The sequence below is a fragment of the Diospyros lotus genome, chromosome 4 (genome assembly GCF_014633365.1).
Source record: "Diospyros lotus cultivar Yz01 chromosome 4, ASM1463336v1, whole genome shotgun sequence".
Taxonomy (NCBI): Eukaryota; Viridiplantae; Streptophyta; class Magnoliopsida; order Ericales; family Ebenaceae; genus Diospyros; species Diospyros lotus.
The window spans coordinates 44310409-44334361 of NC_068341.1; the positions used below are offsets into that span (position 1 = coordinate 44310409).

A 23953-nucleotide genomic window follows, 5' to 3' on the forward strand; every position below is an offset into this window, starting at 1 on the left:
AGGTCATTCGCTATCTTATCAAGATATTCTCATATACAAATAAATTTATTATTATATTTTGATAATAATAAAAACAATTAATATACGCAAAAAAATGATAAAATTAGTCAAAAAAAAATATGAACATTTCTCAATTCTTGTAGGACAACAAATTTTATTTAAGAAAAGTACCCACCAATATAATACGTGAATTTTTAAAATGAAATTTTCTAAATTTCAAGTTATTATCAAACTAAATTAGGTGATTGGAAAATAATATTTCAATTAAGCGGTATTAGTTGATATTAAAGTATAGTTGAAGGGGTTTTCGCGTAATTAACCAAAACATAAAAATCAAAAATTCCTGAACGTCTGTCATTTCTCCCTTTCGAGAAGCGCACACATTAAACGATTTTCTCTCGCTTTCTTCTCTGCCAAACACCTCTAAGAAGGAGCCCCCGTAGGGTTTACAGAGAATCTCCGCGAACTTTGTCTCTTTCGCGTAATTTGCCGCCTCAAAATCCTCCTCGGTTCGATGCTTCTGTAATTCCCTCCCTGTGTCCTCACCTTGTCCCGGTTCGTTTCGCCCTCTGGTGGTCGGTGCTAGGGTTCCGCGTAAATGCAGTTGTTGAGTTCTCTTTTCACATCTCAGGCATTGCTTGGGTCTCAGCAATTGCTCAATTTGGAACTTACATGTTCTTGTTTCCGTTACTGAAGTAGGGTTTATAGATCGAAATATTGATAAACCGGGCTGGAGATTGGATTGTTTGAGTTGGTTTGATTTAGGGTGTTCTCCCTACCCGTCATTCTCTTTTTGTTCCTTTTTGGTGGGATGAATAGCGTGTTCAGCGAGCAGATACTTGCGGACAAGCTTTCAAAGCTCAACAGCACTCAGCAATGCATCGAGAGTATCCTTCTCCTCTGTTTTTTCCTCAATTTGTTTTGCCATGTTTCCGTGTGTTTTCTTTTCTGCGCATGCTTTTGAATTATTTATCTGGTGGAGTTGCAAATGTAATTGAATTTTATATCTTTTGTATCCAATGGAATTGGTTTAATTTTAAGAAAATACGCTGTCTTGAATATACTGTACTGATTAATACCATGCCACATCCCATATGTGGTCGAAATTTTTTCTAGCCTTTCTGCTGGGCGTCATTTGGTGAGTTTTTATCAATTTAGCAACATGCTGAAAATGGAAAAATTCATAATTTATTGTTACAGTGATGTGAAACCTTTGAGTTTTTTATCCCGTGCATTTCAATCTTCTGAGTTTTGTGCTGCTTCCTGGTTCCTGCTGCCATATTGGCTATCATTCTGGTCAAATGGAAATGATGACATTATGTGACAGCAGTTATGGAATTGGGTAAGCGCGCCTCTGATTTGATGAAGTTCTACTAAAGTGGTGAATTCTCTTTAATTTGTGATTTTTCTGCGAGCTCCGTGATATGCCAATTTCAAATCTTCTTTTTCTTTCTTACTTGTTCATGCCAATTTCCAGTCTTCTTTAAGCATCAGGCGTTCTCTCTTCATTGAAAGTCAAATTTATTTAAATTAGTGTAGACAGAACAGGAGGACGGGAGGCTATTATTCTTACTGATTTGACTTGTGAGACAACCTGCTTCTATTTAATGGTTTGGTTTTTTACGAACATTATGTAGGTTCTAGTTTTGGTGGATGAAACAAAAGAAGGAGTGAACACTAAGCTTGAGTTGTGGAGAAACAATTTAGAATCTAAGGGATTTAAATTAAGTAGAAAGAAAACATAATATATGGAATGCAAATTTAGTAAAAATGCAAGAGTGGATGATGTTATAATAAAATTAGAAGACCAAATCTTACAAAGAAAAGACCATTTTTGATATTTGGGATCAGTGATTCAAAAAGATGGAGAAATCTACGAGGATGTCGCACATAGAATTAAGGCAGGTTGGCTAAAATGGAGAAATGCATCGGGGGTGTTATGTGATGGTAAAATCTCATTAAAATTGAAAGGAAAATTTTATAGGACAGCTATAAGACCAGTCTTGCTGTATGGCTCAGAATGTTGGGCAGTTAAATACCAGCATGAGCAAAAGACGAGTGTAGCGGAGATGAGGATGTTAAGATAGATGTGTGGACATACAAGAAATGATAAAATTAGAAATGAAGTTATTCGTAATAAGGTAGGAGTAGTGCCAATCGAGGAGAAGATGAGAGAGACTAGACTAAGATGGTTTGGTCATGTGAGAAGGAGACTAAGAGATGCTCCTGTGAGGAGAGTTGATGAAATGGAATAATTAGTCACAAAAAGAGGTAGAGGTAGACCCAAGAAGACTTTGGGAGAGACATTAAAATTTGATATGAAATATATGGAGCTGGATATGTTGTTGTTGTTGTTATGCAGGTTCTAGTTTTATTATTTCTTAAAACAAATGCATTGCAAAATCAGCCTAATCTAAGTTCTTTTAATTCTAAATAAACCGTACTGCTATGTTGACCCATACTGCTATAGTTCTGAAGTTCTATTTAGGTCTGCTATTGGTATTGATGTTACTCCTATTGCTCTTTTTTTCCCAATTGGTTACCATCCTTTTAGAGAGATATGTGAACAACTAAACCACTTAGTATCTTGCGTGATGGAACAGTATATAGTTGGCATGTTATTGTTTGTTATCTTGACTCATGTTATTAGCATTATCGCATTGGTGTATTTTTCATCGGAGCAAGGCCGAGCTAGTTGTTGCAACATGGGAAAAACAGTTCCATAGTTCACAAATGGTTCAAAAAGTTCCACTTCTGTATCTTGCAAACGACATCCTACAGAATAGCAAGCGTAAAGGAAATGAATTTGTTAGTGAATTTTGGAAGGTTCTTCCAGCAGCAATCAAAGATGTTATTGAGAAAGGTGATGATGACGGGAAAAATGTGGTGTCCAGATTGGTATGCTCTCATACATTTTCTTTGCTTTTGATGAATTTGATTTGGTAGTGTTTTCTGCTCCCTGTTGTTCTTAGTTTTCATTTTTGTACTTTTGTTCTTGAAATATTAATTGTTTCCAGTCATGGGGCACATAAAGCACTGGTTTCTTATTAGTGTTCTGATATTCTGATGTTAGATTAATGAAATCCATCTTGCTTGCCTATCCTCTGTCTGTAGATTAGTGTTTTTGATCTATTAAAATTAATGTTTTCTTGGGATCTTGAAATGTATTAACTACTACATTTTTCCATCTTACCCTTGTCATTCTCACTTATACATTTTTCCATCTCTCTCTCTCTCTCTCAGATTAGGTTTCACTATTTTGATTCTTCTGTTAAGTGCTTAGATCTCTTACTTTCTGTGAAGAAAGATGTCTTATCCATTATAAATTTCTTTTTTGCTTTTTAAAAGAAGTTCATGTTTCTTACAAAGAAGTTTCAAAATTTTAATTTGTAAAATGTAGGTCATAAGATGGCATTGTTTTCTGGGAACATAGAGCAAATTAATTAGATGTAATGTTTTGGTACTTGATAGGTTGCTATTTGGGAAGAAAGGAGAGTTTTTGGATCCCGTGCAAGGAACCTTAAAGATATAATGCTCAAAGAAGAATTACCTCCACCCTTGGAGTTTGGCAGGAAACGTTCTCGATCTATCAAAATTGTAAAGAGGGATTCACGCTCCATTAAAATGGTGAGAAGCATAAAAAGGGTTTTATGCTTCTTGAAATTTTCTTCTCTTGTTTAAATGATTTCAGGCTTTCATTTCTGTAGATGTCCTTATTTAAATCCAAATATCTGCATTCTTTCATTTTAATGCTTATGTTGCCTATGTGATTACTGTTGAAACCAGAAATTGACAATTGGAGGCACAGCAGAAAAAATAGTTTCTGCATTTCACTTGGTACTCAGTGAACATGCAAGTGAGGATGAAGAGACAAGGAAATGTAAGTCATCTGTACATCGCATAAGGAAGATGGAGGAAGATGTTGATCTGGCCTGTAGCAAAGGTAGGTTGTGAGCAGCTTTCAGCCAGCATTATATATATGTACACACACAAACACAAGTTTATGAAATATAGGGTATGTGTCTTTAAATGCTAAATCAATGTAACATCATACCTTGCACATTAGAGAATGAATCCCACATGTCAGCCTCTGTAAGGGAAATGGCATGGCGGGAGACAGTAGTTGTGACACCTGTTTGTTGCCAACAAACTGGTGTGTCTGATGAACTGGCATCTGGCCAGGGCTCAAATTGCGCTCTTGTTAACTGTCCGGTAGCTTAAGTGTCAAGGAGGATATCATTGCATGATGAATAAGCCATTCACCTCTAACCCCTATAGGAGGTACTAGGATCTTAAAGGTTGTTTAACATATGCAGTCATACTGGATCTAGTGGCTTGTTGGTTTAGGACAGAGATTATGCTATGGGCTACCACCAAACAGCTTTTAGCTGCCTTACGTTTAACTTTAAGAGAGAGACTGCTGTTATTTGAATAATTTATTTATCCGATTAGGAACAGGCGGACTAGTTCTGAAGGCAGGGCTAATCCTAGCTAGATTATAATACCATCTTTTGTAAGTTGGAGGCTTTGGTTCCCATATGAGTAGTCACATTCATCAATGCATAGCCTTTTGATCCCTCTCTCTCTTGTTAGACCGCTCTGTAGTTCAGTTGTTCCACTCATAATCTCTGGTCCTGATTTGATTAGCTTCTCATTAACCCATCCACCATCTAAATTATGATTGCTAAGTGCCTGCAAAGAATACTTTTATTATTCTTGTTTATGATTCTGCTACTAACAATGTTTATGTTTACTTTGGTTGGTCTCCATGTTTGGGTGTCTAATGTGCAATTTATTTGTTATTCAGCTAAAGATCCAAAAAGGAAGACTTTGTCCAAAGAATTAGAGGAGGAAAAAGATGTTTTGAAACAGTGCATGGAGAAGTTTAAGACAGTTGAAGCAAATAGGTTAGCCCTGGTATCCCAATTACGAGAAGCATTGCATGAACAGGTATTTGCCATCTCTTTATCCATTATTGTTTTACTATGTTTACTGGCTATTGGTTTGTATTCTATGTATAGAGAAAAAAAGTGTTAACCTGTTCAATTTTGGAAATCATAACTTTCTGTAATTATTTTTGTTGATATTTTCAAAACTTTCAGGAATCAGAACTGGAGAATATCCGCACTCAGACGCAGGTATATATTCTGCAATTTTATTCTTTACCAGTTTCGCCTGTTTTCTGGATACCTCGTATCCTGCTTTTAAATGCAGTTGTACTTGAGTTGTACTGGAATCCTCCTTTATGTGGATTTACCTTGTTTCAGCAGGAGGTTATTCTTTATTTATTTTATTTTTATTTGTTTAGTTATATTTAGTATTTGAGTTTATTAGGTTTTGGGAACTTTTTTTAGTATATTTGCTTTAATGTGACTAGCATGCAGCTTTTGAAATAGATGGATGGCTCGGATTAGAAGGATTCCTTTGTTATGAAGGGCTAGGATTTAATTTGCTGTAACGCTAGTATAGATAGTCTTTTAAGAACTTTGTAGGCAGAAGTTTTGCTCTAGTTCTACTTTTGAGGTTTTCTTAAATCCTAATTTTAAGATCTTCATTCTAGATTTGATCTTTTGCTGTTTTTGCACAATTTTGCACTTGTTTTTACTGATTCCTCCTCACATTCAGTATCATTTATAGCTTTTGAAATATTTGCCCGATTCTTTTTGATATTGAAAAATCAAATATTTTGCCTTTTCTAATTGCTGATAATGCATGCTTTGCTGGCAAGCAGTTAACAACTTTATGAATGTTGGGGAAAAATATCTTCTCATTTATGTTGGTAGCTCCATAAATGGGATTTATTTCTTGAAGTTTGTGAAAGTAAATATTCAAAATGGAAAGATATAAATAGACTTTCTAGATTTTGAAATAAAATCACTAGGTCTATTTATGATTTGCCCACAGGCATAACAACCATCGGCATGGATTTCATGGGAAATATGCTGTTTTGGTTATGTTGAGTTTATGTAATATACACCCATCTTGTTGTTGGATAGCCAATAAACCTGCTTTTGTAGAATGAATTGGATATTTTTTAACATGGATTGTAAACATAAGCCTCTTTTTTTTTTTTTGTTTGGGGGGGGGGGGGGGGGGAGGTGTAATTCTCAAGGCTCTATATTGCTTGAATATAGTAAAAAATGAGCTAAGGCACCATTGTATTGGCACTTGATTGTAGTACTAAATTTGCAAGGTTTCGAATGTTCACAATGAATGTAAAGATTAGTAGTTTAGGATTGGATTATTAAGTACTAAAACTTTAACAATAAAATCCATGGAGGTACTTTTAAAATGAGATATTTGATGCAAAATTTTATGAGGATAGTAAAGGTAATTGTTGAGTTGTATATAGAGATAACACTTGTGTGTGTATTCTAGACTTAGGGTTAGCCTTATGTCATGCTTATGTCATGGCTTATGTTATGACATATGAATGATTTTGTATAAATAGGTGTATACTCTATTAGTTAAGATATGCAAGAAATTTCCAATCTCTCTAAGTTTTACATGGTATCAGAGCTAGCATAGAAACCTTAGTTGTATCCTCCATTTCCAGCGGTGCCTTCTTTCCTGCTGTGTAATCCTTCCAGCGGAGCCTTTCTTTGGAGCTTGCTCTGCCACCACCATCTCCTTGCTCTCTCAATTCTTCAGGCAGCCAGTCACCGCCACTGCCATCTCTTGCCGGCTCAAATCCGCTGCTCCTGCAACAACAACAGTGAACTCCTTTGCCATCCGCCATTGCTAGATCCGTTGCCATGTGTAATCGTTGCTAAATCTGCTTCCACATCGCCAGCGCTGTTGTTCTTCCAACATCGCCAGCGCTGTTGTTCTTCCAACATCGCCAGCGCTGTTGTTCTTCCAACATCGCCGTCATTGTCCAAATCTTGCCACCGTCGCCATCGTCGCTCGAGTTGCTGACGATCGCCGTTGCCTACCGCACCGCCTTGCTACCGCCACTCGAGTTGCCAACGACTGCCGTTGCCTACGGCCTACCGCGCCGCCTCCAGCATATTGGGCCGGCCATAATCGGATTTTCTTCTCCTTTTGCACCAATTCATCCTCTTCTTGGTCAATGACTTCAGATCTGTCACCACTTCAGCCGCCTCTAGCTCCTCACCGTTGGATCTGCTTGGACCGCTCTTGCTGCCTCCTTCATTACACAGATCTCCAGCCACTCCTCCTCCTCCAGATCTGTCTCTAAATTTCAGATTTGCCAATAGGTGCGATTATTTCAATTTGGCCTTGCAATCTAGATCTATTTTGACCCAACCAAGTGTGTTCCATTTCAGATCTGTTTAGCCTAGATCTGACCCAACCAAGTGTGATCCATTTTATATCTGTTTAGCTTAGATCTGACCCAACAAACCGGATTTGTTTAGCCTAGATCTGATAGATCCATTTCAGATTTCTTTAGCCTAGATCTGACCCAACAAACCGGATCTATTTAGCCTACATCCGACAGATCCATTTCAGATCTATTTAACTTAGATTCGACAGATTTTCCATTAAACATGTCAAGACCCAGTAAATCCAGTTCCTTCTTTGATATCTTGTCTCCCTCTCCAGCCATAGCTACTAAAAAGTTAATGGGTAGTTCAAATTATCTCTCTTGGTCTAAGGCTGTTGAATTATGGTGTATATGTCAAGGTTTAGATGATCATCTGACTACCAGGTTTGAGGATGTGACCATCGACAAAACTGCGTGGGTGAAACCTAATGCTTTGTTATGCAGTCTCATGTGGCAATCAATTGATCCCTCTTTTCACCCAATCTATACTAACTATACCACCTGTTGTGAGTTATGGAGTCAGGTAAAGGCTCTTTATACAAATGACATCATCCAATGCCTGTATTTAGTGGTATCTAATTTGATTAATTTGAGACAACATGGTATGACTCTTCCCGATTTCCTTGGTCAGATGGCTTTACTTAAGGCTGAGTATAACTATCTTCTTCCCGCCGGTAAGATTACTGCAGAAGATCTTGCTTAGAGATACAAGTTCTTCATGGTATGTACCCTTGCTGCCATTGGTCCCGAACTTGCTCCGGTTCGTGACTAGATTCTTGCCAGCCCCAATGTCCCTACAATGGATGAAGTGTATTCTCATCTTCTTCAGGTTTCCTCTGTTCCTTCAGTGCCTACCTCTTCCACCAACAATAATTCAGTTATGGCTTTGCATATTCAGAATCGTGGAGAACAGGGAGGGGGTCGTGGTAGTAATCGATGCAACCGCTCAAGTGTGACTTTTGTCACAAGTTGGGGCATACTAAGGAACATTGTTATAAGTTGCATGGTTGCTTTCCTTGTGCGAATGTTGCTTCTGTTGATAGTTCTCGATCTGAATCTTTTGCTGGACATCATCAAATTCCTTACTTCTTAATGGGGATGACTGTATCGAGTATCTCAAGTATAAGACATCCCAGCAGTCATCATCCACAATTGCCTTTATCGCCCACTCTAGTGACTCCATCGCCTTTTCTCGCTTAGTCATCCTTTTTTTTAACTTTTTCCCTCCTTCTGAGTGCCATCCCATTTCCGAGGCCATCCCTATTCCATATAGTCCTGTTGTTCCCTCGTCTATCCCATTATAGGTCTATCATCGACGTTCTCTGCTTATGTCACATGATGGTCTTACTGATGTCCTTGCGCATCCTCCCGCTTCCCCTCTTACACGAATGACTCCTGTTGCCTCACCTCCCACTCCAGCATCTCCACCTATCGTGACTCTACCTTTCGAGGATCAATTTCCCATTGCCCTTCGGAAAGGTACTCGTTTTACACACAATTCTCATCTAATTTATAATTTTCTTAGTTATCACTGCCCGTCTTCTCCTTACAATGCTTTTCTTTCGTCCCTATCCTCTGTTTTTGTTCCCAAAACAGTTAACGAGACACTTTCTAATTCGGGGTGGTGACAAGCAATGGTAGAAGAGATGACTGCTTTACATTCCAATGGTACTTGAGATTTGGTTCCATTACCCCCAGGTAAATCTCTTGTTGGATGTTGATGGATCTATGCTGTCAAAGTTGGTCCTGATGGGCACATTGATCGACTTAAGGTTCGTTTGGTAGCAAAAAGGTTCACTCAAGTGTATGGTCTTGACTATGGTGATTCCTTTTCCCCGACGATTAAAATGTCTTATGTGCGTTTGTTTATCTCTATAGCCGTTCTGCGCCACTAGCTGTTGTATCAACTAGACATTAAGAATGCCTTCCTACATGGTGAACTTCAGGAAGAGATTTATATGGAGCAACCTCCTGGGTTTGCTGCTCAGGGGGAGTCTGGTTTGGCTTGTAAACTTCGACGCTCACTATATGGGTTAAAACAGTCTCCGCGAGCCTAGTTTGGTCACTTTAGTACTATTATTTAGAAAGTTGGTATGACTCGTAGTAAGTTTGATCATTCGGTTTTCTACAAACACACATCACAGGGAAATTGTATATACTTGATTGTTTATGTGGATGATATTGTCATTACAGGTGATGATCAAGATGGTATTGCTCAACTAAAGAGATATCTTTTCCATAATTTCTAGACCAAAGACTTGGGGTTGCTTAAGTACTTTCTTGTCATAGAAGTTGCCTAGTCTAGCTTTGGTATAGTCATCTCTTAGCGAAAGTATGTGTTAGACATTTTGGAAGAAACTAGGATGCTTGATTGTAAACCTATAGATTCTCCTATGGATCTTAATGTAAAGCTTTTACCACGATAGGGGGAGCCTCTTGTAGATCCTGGGAAATATCGCAGGCTAGTTGGAAAACTTAATTATCTAATTATCACTCGGCTTGGCATTTCTTTCTTTGTTATGTTGTCAGTCAGTTTCTAAAGTTTCCTTGTGATAGCTGACTGCACTCTCACCCTGCAATTAAAACACAATAAAAACAAATCATAATAAAACTTTTATATTTTTTTTATTTTCGTGAGAGGTTTATACTCGCCAGTGTACGAGTGCAGTTGTAGTCCAAATTTAAATTTATATTTTCTGGATGAATCCAGGTCGTCCACTGAGAGATTTATTTATGGCAAAAGAAAAAGAATGTCACACACACGCACACGCACATGCACACGCACACGCATTTGAACAAATTGGCAACAAGGTTTTTTATGGGATTTTTTTTAGACAACAGATACTAGAAAATAAAGTAAGACAGAAATTGAAATAAACATTAAACGTAAAAATATAAATTTGGATAGTGCTTGAGTTAAGACAATTTCAGTACCAACCCGTTGATTCCCAAATTTTAGCATAAAAGATTAGCAACATTAATTTAATTTCAGATATGAGGGTTTGTTATTAAATGCAATTAGAGATGATGATAGTTCTAGGTTAAGCAATCCCCATACATGATATGCGGGATTCTAATTTAAGCAACCACTATAAATTCAATTGCAATTAATACACAAAACAACTAAATTAATTATCCGGGTTTGGGTATGATAGCGTTTCCAGTTCTAGTAACTCTCATACATGGCATGAAAGCTCTAAGTTAGGCTTATGCTCCAATCCAAACCTAGTGATTTTTCAATAATTAATACACACTCATACTGAAATTTAAATTAATGTTACTTATTTAAAGTGCAGCTTTCTTTGGGAATCATTGGCGTTGGACACTGTCCTTGCCTTAACCCAAGATTAGATTTAGCTACTCATCTTTATTTGAAAGTTAATTGACAGGAATTTAAATGACGTAATTTAAATAACAGAATTTAAATGACAGGAATTAAAATAGTAAAAACTAACCGGCCATTTAGGCGGTGGATAATTAAAAGACAAGAATTAAAATTACAGAAATTTAAAGGCATAAACTAACCGGTCATTTAGGCGGTGAATAATTAAAAGACAAGAATTAAAATTGCAGGAATTTAAAGGCATAAACTAACCGGCCATTTAGGCGGTGAATAATTAAAAGACAATAAATGACATAAGAATTTAAAAGAAGAAAGGAAGTAAGTAAGATCACAAGAGAGAATACTAAAGAAAAGGGGAAAGAACAAGAACAATTCTCAAAGAGAGAATTATAAGGAAACAACTAAACTTTAATTCAAGAATAATAATCACACTTACAAATGCAATCAAGTGAGCTATTTATAGGCCACAAGATGCAATACAAACCACACAATTTCAATTATTCAATTAGACATAATTATATCTAATGGGCACTCACACACTTAAAGTTAAATGGATTTTAGCTATAATACACACCTAATATTAAATAGATTTTAGCTAAAATACATACCTAATAAAACACTCATAAAGTTAAATGGATTTTAGCTATAATATCCACCTAATAGTTAAATGGATTTTAGCTAAAAAAACACACCTAATAAAGCTCTCACATAAAAAATAAAAATAGATTTCTATAAATTGGTTTTTTAATCTTCATTAGGATTAAAAATAATTCTTGGGCCTTCTCCAAATAATATCTTCCATGGGTTGCTCAAATTGGGCCTTAATTCTTCATGGGGTTGAATTCTTCATGGATTTGAATTCTTCATGGACTTTAAGTCTTCATGGGTTTGAATTCTTCATGCCTAAAAAAAAATAATTTAATGTTATTAATAAATTATATATTATATATATGTATTACACATGGCACATATATATATATTAGATTATATTATATATATATATTACATGCATGCATATAATGATGTATATGTATTATATATAATTTTATATATTATTATTATTAAATTTTACTTTAAAATTTCATTTCATTCATTTTTCAATTTAAACTTGCATATAACCATAAAATATATATTAATATATTATTTAAACCATTTTTAAGATCAAAAGAAGGGTATAATTATAACAAAATTTTTACAAAATTAACCACTAATCAATAGCTCCAGGGAAATGACTATTGTATGAGGACGGAGGTTATACTTAGGTAATCGGATATTCAGATGCTGATTGGGCTAGTTCTCCATTTGATAGACGATTTAATTCAGGATATTGTGTTCTGGTTGAAGGGAACCTACCCTAGTATCTTGGAAAAACAAAAACAGGATGTTGTTGCTAGGTCAAGTGCAGAAGCAGAATATCGTATTATGGTCTTGGCAACATGTGAACTTATCTAATTGAAACAATTGCTTTAGGAACTCAAGTTTGGAGAAATATCACAGATGAGATTAATTTGCGATAATCAAGTTGTGTTACATATTGCCTCCAATCTAGTCTTTCGTGAGAGGACCAAACACATCGAGATAGATTGGCACTTTATTCGAGAAAAGATTTTATCTGATTGTATTACCACAGTTTTTGTCAATTCAAATGATTAGTTAGCAGGTGTCTTTACTAAATCTCTCAGAGATCATCGAATTGGGTATATATGTAACAAGCTTGGTGCATATGATATATATGCGCTAGCTTGAAGGGGAGTGTTGAGTTGTATGTAGAGATAACACGTGTGTATTCTAGACTTAGGGTTAGCCTTATATCATGCTTATGTCATGACATATGAATGATTTTGTACAAATAGGTGTATGTTCTATTAGTTAAGATATGCAAGAAATTTCCACTCTCTCTAAGTTTTACTGTAATGTCATGACGATTATTATAGATACAACTTTAAAGGATAAGGCAGTGGATGTGAAGAGGATGGGAGTTTGATTTATTGTAGTTAAACGTTCTAAAAGAAAACACTTTGAATGTTGTTAGTGTGTATACACCACAAGTATTGAAAAAGAGATAAAAGGAAGACTTTTTGAGAAGGTGTAAAAGGTTTGTTGTAAGGAATTCATAGAGATAAGATGACTTGAATGGTTATGTGGATAGAAAGTGGATAGGTATAGATATGTGTATAGAGGTCATGACTTTAGAGAGAGAAAAAAATGAAGGAAAAGTTATTTTGAATTTCATTATGGTATACTATCTCATCATAAAGAAGAGTAAGCTTTTAGTGAAGGAGGTGTAGAAAATAGGTTTTAGTAAGGAGGAGGAGGACAGGTTACATTTGGTTGGACAAAATGGTTTTGAAGGGAAAGGGAAAAGGAATGAAATAGAATGACTATTCCATTCCATTGCCATGTTTGTTATGGGCAGGATTGGAATGATCATTCCATTCAATTGTTATGTTTGGTATGCCTTGATTTTGATGGAATAGAATGGTAAAAATAATCAATTGACAAGAATGTATTTTTACATTATAAAAATGATATTTAATTCTAAAAAATATGTAATTATTGAATGTGTTAAACAAATAATCAAAAAGAGGTATGGTTTGTGTTGGCTCTAGTGATGGAAGAGAGGTGGTGGGTTGCAATGGTGCAAGTGGCAAAGGAGAGAGGGGTAGTTAGCGATGGTCTCGACGGTAGATGAAGGTTGGTTTGTGGTGGTTTTGGGCCAAATCTAGTTGGGAGGATGTAATCCTAGATTTCACATCATTAATTCAAACATTCAACCCCCAAAAATACACAGATAGTACTCCACTCACGATACAATAAGTAAACACATAATAGATTGAACAAGAAAAAGTAAACAACAGTATAAACTATACACACAAAGACATAGAAGTTTATCTTGGTTCAGTTCCCTTGGCGGAAACCTACATCTAGATTGCCTTAGGCCTCTTTTCTACTATCTTGAATCACAAGAACGATTACATGCACTGTAGAACACTCTCTCACTGCCCTATATCCAGGCGATACAGAGTTAACTCGAGATTACAAAGCACTTGACAACTTTTCTCTCACATATCACATACTCGCATAACTCTCTCAAGATAGAATGAAGATAGAATGAAAACAGAATGATTTGGGAAAAGAAAAGACCTCTTGACCCCCTATTTATAAAACATAAGGGGCGGACCAAAAAAGACATGACCGGCCATTACAATAGGGCCATTACAACTGACCAACATTCTAAAAGAAACAACCAGGTAAATACCGAATACATCCCTGACATAAATGCCTTCCTGAGACTTTTTAGCTAATCTAATACAAATGTTTCAACAAAATTTTCCACCCATTTGAGTTAGATTAGGCTTCCTTAAGACTTCACGACTATTTGCACCCTCCCATACTACCATGCTACTCCTGCAATCAACATTTGGAATAATCTGCTGTATCTTCATGCAATGCCTTGCTTTGCGATAGGTATAGCTTTAGTAAACATGTCAACTGCATTCTCTTCACCTAAAACTTTGGTTAGAAATACATCTTGCTTTTCAATTATTTCCCTAATGAAGTGGTGACTAACATTTATATGCTTAGTCCTTTCATGATGTGCCTGATTTTTAGACAAATGAATGGCATTTTGACTATCACACATCAAAGTTGCCTTTGACATCTATCCCTAAGAGCTCACTAACTAGACCCTTAAGCCACATAGCTTCCGATATAGTTATGTATTCTACTTCGGTAGTAGATAATGTCACCACATGTTGGAGACTAGACTTCCAACTGATTGTAGAGTTTCACAACTTAAACACATACCTTGATGTGGATCTCCTCTTATCTAAATCAACAGCATAATCTACATCCGAGAACCCTAGGATACTAGCTTTGTCTCCTATATTAGCTCCACCATAAGACAAGACATTCTTAGATGATTCCTTTAGGTATCTAAATACCCACTTCACTGCATTCCAGTGGGATTTTCCTGGATTTGCCATAAACCGACTTACTACACTCATTACATGAGCTAAGTCGGGCCGAGTGCATACCATACCATACATTAAACTTCCCACAGCACTCGAGAATGGAATATTTTCCATTTCCTTCCTACTTTCCTCATCCTTTGAGGATTGATCCAAGGACAACTTAAAATTAGAGGCAAATGGCACATTCACAACCTTAGCATTTGCCATTCCAAACCTAGATAACAACTTTGCTAGATAGTATTTCTGAGCTAGGAAAATTCTCCTTCGTTGTTTGTCTCTAGAGATTTTTATTCCTAGAATTTTATTTGCTTCACCTAGTTCCTTCATCTCAAATTCAGATTTAAGTCTTAGCTTTAATAGCTGGATCTCTTGCTCGGATTGACTTGCTATGAGCATGTCATCCACATAGAGAAGCAAATATATAGAGATGCTAGGTGAGACATGTTTAAAGTAAGCACAACAATTATTGGAACTTCTAAGATACCCTTGCTTCAACATGACAGTATCAAATTTCCTATACCATTGTCTTGGAGACTGCTTAAGCTCATAAAGGGATTTCTTAGCAAACACACCTTCTCCACCTTTCCTTTAGCCTCAAAGCCTTTAGGCTGGTCCATTAAAATTCTCTCATCAAAGTCTCCATGAAGGAAGGCTGTTATTATATCCATTTGCTCCAATTTTAGGTTTAAATGAGCAGTGATGGCCAACAACACTCTTATTGAGGTATGTCTCACAACAGGTGAGAAAAACTCATTGAAATCTATTCCTGGTATTTGGGTAAAACCCTTTGCAATCAACCTAGCCTTGTACCTAGGTTTAGGGTTGTTTCCAGCATCTTCCTTAATTTTATACAATCATTTACAACTCACTATACGTTGTCCTTTAGGCCTATCAATCAGATCCCAAGTCTGGTTCCTCCTAAGGGATGCTATTTCAGATTTCATGGCTTCTATCCACTTTTCAGTGTCTCTAGAGAGCACTGCCTCTTTATAGGTGAAGGGTTCATCTCCTACACTTTCTAATGCACTATTAAGGGCATATGCTACTAAATATGAGTAGCCAAATCGTTGGGGAGGCCTTCGGGTCCTAGGCTGCCTATCCCATGCTACACTATATCTAGAAGGGTTTGGCTGGTCCCCTAGGCTAGAGTATGCGTCACTTCCTCCTTTACTCTCCTGATATTGAGTTGAGTCTTGGTCCTGACCTCCTTCTTGGACCTGTTCATTCAGGTCCTGATCATTTCTAGATATTTCTTGGGTATTATCAACCCCTATTCCAGAAATTTCCACATCTATGGTCTTTCCCTTTTCCTCTAAATCATGTGGGGTTTTCTTATTTCCTAATTTCATGGTAGTACTTTCATCAAATGTCATATCTCTTGTGACTATTGTTCTAGGCCCTACAGGTTCAAGGTTCCACAGCTTATAGCCTTTTACACCTGTGGGATAACCAATGAACAAGCATTTCTTGGCTCTAGGTTCAAGCTTGCCTTGCTTCACGTGAGCATAGGCTAAGCACCCAAACACTCTAAGGTGATTTAGACTTGGTTTATGACCTGTCCACCTTTCATAGGGGGGGGGGGGGGGGGGGGGTTTAAAGTCGATGGTTGCTGATGGAGATCTATTTATCACATGGGCAACTGTCGAGACTACCTCTCCCCAAAATGATTTTGATAAATTTGCATGGAAAAGCATGCACCTAACCCTTTCTAATAGGGTAGGAATTCATTCTTTCGGCTAACCCATTTTGTTTAGGGTTTCTTGGAGCAGTCAAGTGTCTTATAATCCCACTATCCTTACACATTTGGTTGAACTTCCTATTACAAAATTTGAGCCCATTATCAATTCTTATTGCCTTAACAGATCTGCTCTTTTGGTTTTCTACCATTATTTTTCATGTCCTAAAAGCTTCAAAGGTATTATCCTTAGATTTTAAGATATAAACCCATAACATTAGAGAGAGATCATCAATAATTGATAGGAAATACCGAGAGCCTCTATGGGTTAAGGTTTGGGCTGACCCCCACAAATCTGAGTGAATATAGTCTAGGGGTGATTTGGATGTGTGTATAGCTGTTTTATTAAACTTTATTTCGGTAGCTTTGCCATAAATGCAGGATTCACACTGACCAGTCCATGCCTTAAAATTCCTTTTTGGCAAGTTCTTTGAGCCCTTGCTCGCTTATGTGTGACATTCTTAAATGCCATAGCCTTGCCTGATTTTGGATGTTGTTGCTTACTGTTGCAGCTTCACCACTTAAGGTAGTTGCTTGCAGAAGGTTTATACCATTATGTAGCACTGCCTTTATGCACACTAATGATCCTTTTGATATTTTCAAGACTCCACCCTTATCCTTAAATTTTAGGCCATTCCTATCCAACTCACCAAGAGAAATCAGTTTTCTCTTAAGTTCTGGAACATATCTCACTGCAGTGAGGGTTCTATAGGATCCATCATGCATTTTTAATCTTACATCACTCCTAGGACCTTACACTCATGGTCATTGCCTAGCAAGACCTTTCCCTCATTTATTTCTTGGTAATTTTGCAGCCAATTCTTCTTAGGGGTCATATGAAATGAGCAACCATAATCCCTAACCCACTCATTACTTTCTGCTCTTTCAGAAACTACCAATGCATTAACACTGTCGTACCCTAGTTCACACACATTCACACACCCTTCTACGCTCTCCTTATCGGATAGGTCTTTCTCTTTCTTAGGGCAGTGTCTTTTAATGTGTCATTCTTCATGGCAATAGTAACATAGTATGAGATTCTTTCTTGTCCTAGACTTAGATTGTGATTTTCCTCTACCTCAGGGTCTCTTCTCATGCTTCTAGACCTTACTAATAGGACATCTCTGTCACAAACCCAAATGTGACAATGTAATCCGCCCTCTAATTTAATATGAATTAGAGAGGTTAGTCGGAGATGTTAGAAGAAGACGAAGCAAGTAAGAGAGAGAGATTAGAGAGGGAGGAAGAAAAGAGAGAACAAAGTGAAGATGACAGAGAAGAATAGAATCTATTTATGATATTTCATACTGTTACCAGCTGAGTCTAGGGGTATATAAACCTCTAGCAGGGGCGTTGCCACAACAGATCCCACCCCTAATAATAAACTCTCGTCTTTTTTCCTAGGCCCTTTTACACGTGAACCTCCCCTTAAAATATCCTATTCCCTTACAGGTGTAATATCCAAACTAATACCAATGCATAAAGTAAATAAAACATAACAATATAACATAAAGGAAATGGCTAAAAAGATAGTTTAAATCTGCCAATAAACGGTCGATGTCATGCCAAGACCATAATGTGTGACAATCTCCAGGAGTGGGTTTTCCATCCTTAAACCTCAATTCTTTTGAGTTAAGAGCACGAATTATGTCATCTAAGGACAACTTTTCCCAGCCATGTTTTAGTATGTTTACAAAAGTCTTGCATGACCTAGGTAATGAGTGAAGTAGAACTAGGGCCTTATCCTCATCAGCGTATTTTGCATCTATGTTCTCAAGATCTAAGCAAAGTTTGTTAAATTCATCTATATGATCTTGAAGTTTTTGATGATCATGCATTTTAAATGTAAAAAACTTGGCTTTAAGGTAGAGACGGCTGGACAGGGTCTTCTTTAGGTATAGGCTCTCTAATTTCTTCCAAATTTCTTTTGCTGTCTTCATCTTGGATACTTCCCGGAGAACTTTGTCATCAAGACTCAATATTAGAGTGTTGAAGGCCTTCTTGGTGATCTCCTACTTTTGTTCTGCTATGAGGGTCTTTGACATCTCCTTCTCCTCTTTTAATACCTTCTCAAGGCCAAGATTGCTGAGGAGGGCTTCCATCTTAATCTTCCAGGAGGCAAAGTCATTGTTCTCGTCAAACTTTTCTACATCATACCTTGATGAAGTTGACACCATTTCTTTCTACTAGAATTCGTCTCCTTCCCTTGAGTTTTTGAACGGTAGAGACGCCTCGCTCTGATACCAAATTGTAATCCCAGATTCCGCCTCACTAATTCAAACATTCAACCCTCAAGAATACACAACCAATACTCCACTCACGGTACAATAAGTAAACAGATAACAGATAGAACAAGAAAAAGAAAAAAAACAATATAAACTATACACACAAAGACACAGAAGTTTATTTTGGTTCAGTTCCCTTGGCAGAAACCTATATCCAGATTGCCTCAAGCCTTTTCTCCATTATCTTGAATCACAAGAACGATTACATGCACTGTAGAACACTCTCTCACAGCCCTATACACAGGCGATATAGAGTTAACTCGAGATTACAAAGCACTCAACAACTTTTCTCTCACACTGAACATACTCGCATAGCTTTCTCAAGATAGAATGAGAACAGAATGATCTAGAAAAAAGAAAATACCCCCCAACCCCCTATTTATAGAACATAAGGGGCGGATCAAACAAGATATGATCAGCTGTTACAACTGACCAACATTTTAGAAGAAACAACCAAGTAAATACCAAATACACCCCTGACATAATGCCCTCCCAAGACTCTTTAGCTAATCTAATACAAATGTTTGAGCAGAGGAGAAGGATGGTTGTAGTGGTTTTTAGCTAGATCTAGTTGGGAAGAGATGGATGGTGGCGGTTGCCGACAACGGAAGAGGGGGGCTGGGCCTTGGTGGTTTTCAACCAGATCTGTTGGGGAGGAGAAAAAAGGTCATAGTGGTTTTTGGTGATCTACAACGACAGAAGAGAGAGGGGGGTTGGTGTCGATGGTAGAGGAGAAGGGTGGTGTTGGTGACAAAGGAAAGGTGTCTTTCAGAGAGTAGAAATGTATGGTAGGCCTTATGGTGGAAAAAAAGTGGTTTTTTCTGTTATAATTAGATTATATTAAGAATTTGTACCTAGTCTTTACCTATTTGCTTTATTTGTGGATGATCTCACTAGGCACATTCAAGAAGAAGTTCCTAGTTGTGTTTTATTTGCAGATGACATTGTCTTGATACATTATACAAAAGAAAGCATGAATACTGAACTCAAATTGTGGAACATGTAAGTTTACTAAAAATGTGAATGATGTATTTTTTTTTTTTTGGTAAGTGAATATGTGGATGATGTTAAAGGGAGATTTGAAGATCAAATCATTTTAAGAAAAAATTAATTCTGTTATTTCATGTCCATCATTCAAAAAAGAAGATTATTGAGGATATTACTCACTGAATTAAGGTAGGATAATTAAAATGACGAAATGCTTTTAGTGTTTATGTGATTATAAGCTTGATAGGAAATGTGACCCTTTTTTTTTATTTATTTGGACAATATTTTCAGCATTTTGTGTTACTTAGATTTGATTAGATTACTATTTAGTGAGATTTGGTATTTAGAAAAATTTGCTATTAGAAAGACTTAATTAGGTTTTATGATTTGTCTTTAGCCTATAAATAGGACTTACAGATGCAATCAGGATATTATTTGGTGTGATGGTGTTAATTACCATTCTGTTCAAGAAATCGTTTTGGGCTGTTCATGATAACTCGTTACATGGAATTTTATTCCTTAAAGTTTGCATGAGTAAAGATTTAGAAGTGAATAGCTTAAAATGGACTTTCCTATCTTTCAAATGAAATTACTGGGGTCTATTTTTAAGTTAATTATGGCATAATATAAAGTGGCCTGGATTTCATGGGAAATATGCTGTTATGGACATGCTCAGTTAATGTAATGTACATCAATATGGTTGCTAGATAACCTACAAACCTGCTATTGCAGAATGAACCAGAATTGCAGTGAATAACTATAATACTAATTTTAGATAACTGAAAATGTCATTGTTATTAATCAATCGATGAGAAAAAGGATTTTGGGCAAGAGTTCTTAAACTGAGTCCATATGATAATGGCTGTTTGATTCATTACCTGTCTTTTTGTTTTTTCAGATAAATACATTCTCATGTTCTTTTTAACCAGAACTTAGCACTATATTGGGATCTTAGATTATGAAGGGCAGAAAAGGAAAGGAGAAAAAATAGAAAAGAAAATGAAGTACTAAATAAATCTTTTATATGTTTTGGTGAGATAGGAAAATGACAAGTTTTTCACTAACCCAAAAAAAAAATAAAATTGAACGACATTAGCAAATGCAGATGGGCATCAGTGCTGGGTTGGGTTTGTGCTAGTTGCTTCATTCCATTGATACATCAAAGATCCAATCATAATAATATTTTTTTTTCCATAATTCTAATATCTTGAATCTGAGTTTGATGCTAATATATTAGGTTTTTCTTTTCCAGGTGGCACAGGCTCAGATAGAGGAAATCAGCAACATGCAAAAGTATCTTGATGATGAAAATTATGTTGGATCTTTGAAACAAGTAACTGTGATCCCAACATCTGTGCATGTGAATTCTAATGGTGTAGAAGTTCCCAAGAAGACAGCTGCAGACATTGCAGCTGAGGTTGCTGACAAGCTTGCAGCTTCCAGTTCTTCTCAATATATTATGTCTTCAGTTCTATCCACATTTGCGGCTGAAGAGGCCAAAAATGCTGGGCTGACAAAGTCTTCCTCATCATCTGCTACTTTCCCTCCTATGCATGCTCATTCTGTCAGTAGCACGCCAACACGGCCAACAACTGCACCACCAATCAACACATATCAATCAATTTTGGTGTCACAGCCAACTTTGCAAAGTCAACCTGTTACCTCTCTGACACAATACCATATGCTTCCTAACCCTTCATCCCAGCAGTATCTGCCACCATCAGGTGGAATTGTGAATTCATATGCCTATGGGAACGTCCCAGCCTTGCCACCAGTGCGACCCCCATCTCACATTGTCAGTCCTGTGTTGAATCAGCAACAGTTGCAGATGACCCAGCCACAGCCACTAAATTTTGCTCAGCAGCCATCAGTATTGCCTCAACAGCGGTTGATGCCATTACCTCAGCAACAACAGCAGCCTCCAAGTTTCCACCCCATGGGCTTTATTCAGCCACCTGGAATGGTTTACTATGGTCACCCCAACCAACCTCATTAAACATTCTTATAGGTATGCATTTGAATTAGAATATGAGGTCAGGAGATCAACTCCCTGGGAAAGTTTGTAATCTTTGTTTGTTCACATTTTGCGTTGCTTGATTAGATGGGAAGAGGTTTGAAAATAACTATACCAGTGTACATGCATGTGGGTAGAAATGGATAATACGAATGAGGGTAAGAGTTCAGTGAATGAGTCCATCATCTCTTGTTGTCCGTTCTTTTGTTTTTCTTGATTATAACTACACCTCTAAATTAATGCTTTTTAGAGAAATTTTGTAGTTAACCAGTGAAACCAGTTAATGCAACATTTCTTTATTGGATGGTTCTCAGATGTCGTTCTAGAATCAATTTTCCATTTCACATTAAAAACTGAACCTGCTTGTATACATCTATCCTTGTTCTGAAACAGATGTTTCATATCTTCTATTCCTGCAGATATATTCAGAAAGTTACACGTGTAAAGGACTATTGGTTGCCATTGACATCACATTTCATCATATTTTTGTGTTCTTGCGTGATGTCTCCATCAATCTATTTGGTAGTATGAGGTAGCATTGTGCGTTGGTGCTAAAGCTGGAACCATGGATGAAATTTGAGGCTGTTTTGGAGGTAAGAAGTTTTTCTGGCTAAGGCTAAGCCATGCTGCCCTCACTTCAAATTACCATCCATTCACTCTCTTCAGCATCAGAAGCATTATTGTGCTTCTGTTGATTGGTAAAATGCTTAATGCTGCTGTTCAAACTGGGCAGTCTAATTGCTTGACTTGGACTGATTAAATTGCATTTTTTTCTGTGTTTTGGCTAAGCATGCATATATATGTATGTATATATATATGTAAACACATGGAATCACACAGGACTTAGTTTTGTTGTGGGAGATGTTCAAACTTGAACAGGAAGACCCTTATACATTTCTATGTTACACACACACACGGGCTGGTGCTTCCACACTTGCATACAGGGGGAGAAGATTTTTTTTTGTTTTGGGGGGTGGGGGGGCTCATTATATTCAGTTTGATCCTACAAGCTAATAGGTATTTTGGATCGTATGAAAAATTAATAGGTACTTGATCTTTCCTGTGAGTGGTGGCTAGCGGAAGGCTCATTTGAGATAGTCCTTAGAGAGAAACTAGCAAACTCTGGTGCTTCAGAGTTGAACTAAACTAATCTGCCATTGAGCTTGACATTTTTGTTTACAATCTTAGATGCTTTATACTTGCGATAATAGAAGATACTGAATATGCTGCATTTGCATTGGACAGCCTCTATAATTCCCCTAGCTTACCATGTATGCACTTTTCATGCAAATGCTTTACACAGAAGGATGAACATTTCCAAGCTCACGCTTGGGCTTGGTTTTCTGCCCCCTGAGGCGGGGCTAAAGTTTATTAGGTTGTTGGCAACGGTCTTGGAAGCAAACAAATCCAGCCTTTTACCATCAGGGCCTGAAGCTTTCGCCTGCTGCTGTGGACGAAGAGTTACTTCCTGAACACGAGAACTTTTGTAAGTTACTTACAGACTTTTAACCAACTTCTAGACAGCTTGATTTTATTATTTTTCCTGTTGGGTCTCCATATGTAGTACTACTGAATCTTCTGGCCATCCGTTCTCTGTGTCCCCGGCAGCAGTGCAAACCCTGTGTGCTCTAGCAGAATGCGATCCAATCATGGCCTATGAGCACGCCAAAAAGCAATGCCTAATCATGGCCAAGTCTCTCTTTCTGTCTCTGCCTGCCGGTGGCTGTGATTCAAGTATTTGTGCCGCAAAGCCATGAAAAGCAAGCCTAGTGTTACCATATGAATGTGTATATTTATGACACAGTTTCAGGTAAACTTGTTCGAAGGGATTAGATATGTCACTCTGTTTAACTATTGTCTGCTTATCTTGGATAAATTATAGTTGATTTGGTGGAGGAATATTAAAGTATTGGGTAATCCGCGTATTATGTTTGGATGGAGAATTAGTAATCCTGGTAAGGTTCCCTTGCTTGAACTGAGTCTTGATTTTACGATTCACTCCGACAGTATCATACATCGTGTCAATGCAAAGGAAATGAATGCATTTTCATACTATTCAATAAAGATAATTATGTTTATCAATTTCACTTATTCTAATGGATATTACAAAGTTTGCTCATGTATGATGACATGATTCGGATCTAATCATAGAAGAGATTATCTTCAAACGAACCTCCTGATTCAACACCAGTCAGTTCAAATCTTTATATTGTTTCACTTAAGTTTCATCCTGGTCATGGATAGATCGCTGTGGTTGGGGTAACATAGAAATCGTAAAGTGGTGTTTTTGCTTAGTTGTAAACTACAACTAGGATCATCTAGGATGG

At 37.0% G+C, this 23953-nt stretch overlaps 1 protein-coding gene across 4 annotated transcripts; it reads left to right on the forward strand.

Moving 5' to 3' along the window:
• The first annotated feature begins 271 nt into the window (after positions 1-271).
• Positions 272-23745, forward strand: LOC127799992 (uncharacterized). Of its 4 annotated transcripts, XM_052334336.1 has the most exons (11): positions 272-887; positions 2651-2898; positions 3472-3627; positions 3787-3943; positions 4808-4950; positions 5103-5138; positions 20865-21620; positions 21714-21784; positions 22046-22219; positions 22930-23112; positions 23235-23745. In XM_052334336.1, the coding sequence occupies exons 1-7, from the start codon at positions 812-814 to the stop codon at positions 21606-21608; spliced, it is 1560 nt and encodes a 519-aa protein (XP_052190296.1). In that variant the 5' UTR covers positions 272-811; the 3' UTR covers positions 21609-21620; positions 21714-21784; positions 22046-22219; positions 22930-23112; positions 23235-23745. The 4 variants fall into 4 exon arrangements, with proteins under 4 accessions (XP_052190296.1, XP_052190299.1, XP_052190295.1 ...); XM_052334339.1 differs by lacking the exon at positions 21714-21784 and having other exon boundaries at positions 277-887; positions 22872-23112; XM_052334335.1 differs by lacking the exon at positions 21714-21784 and having other exon boundaries at positions 277-887.
• Positions 23746-23953: the final 208 nt, after the last annotated feature.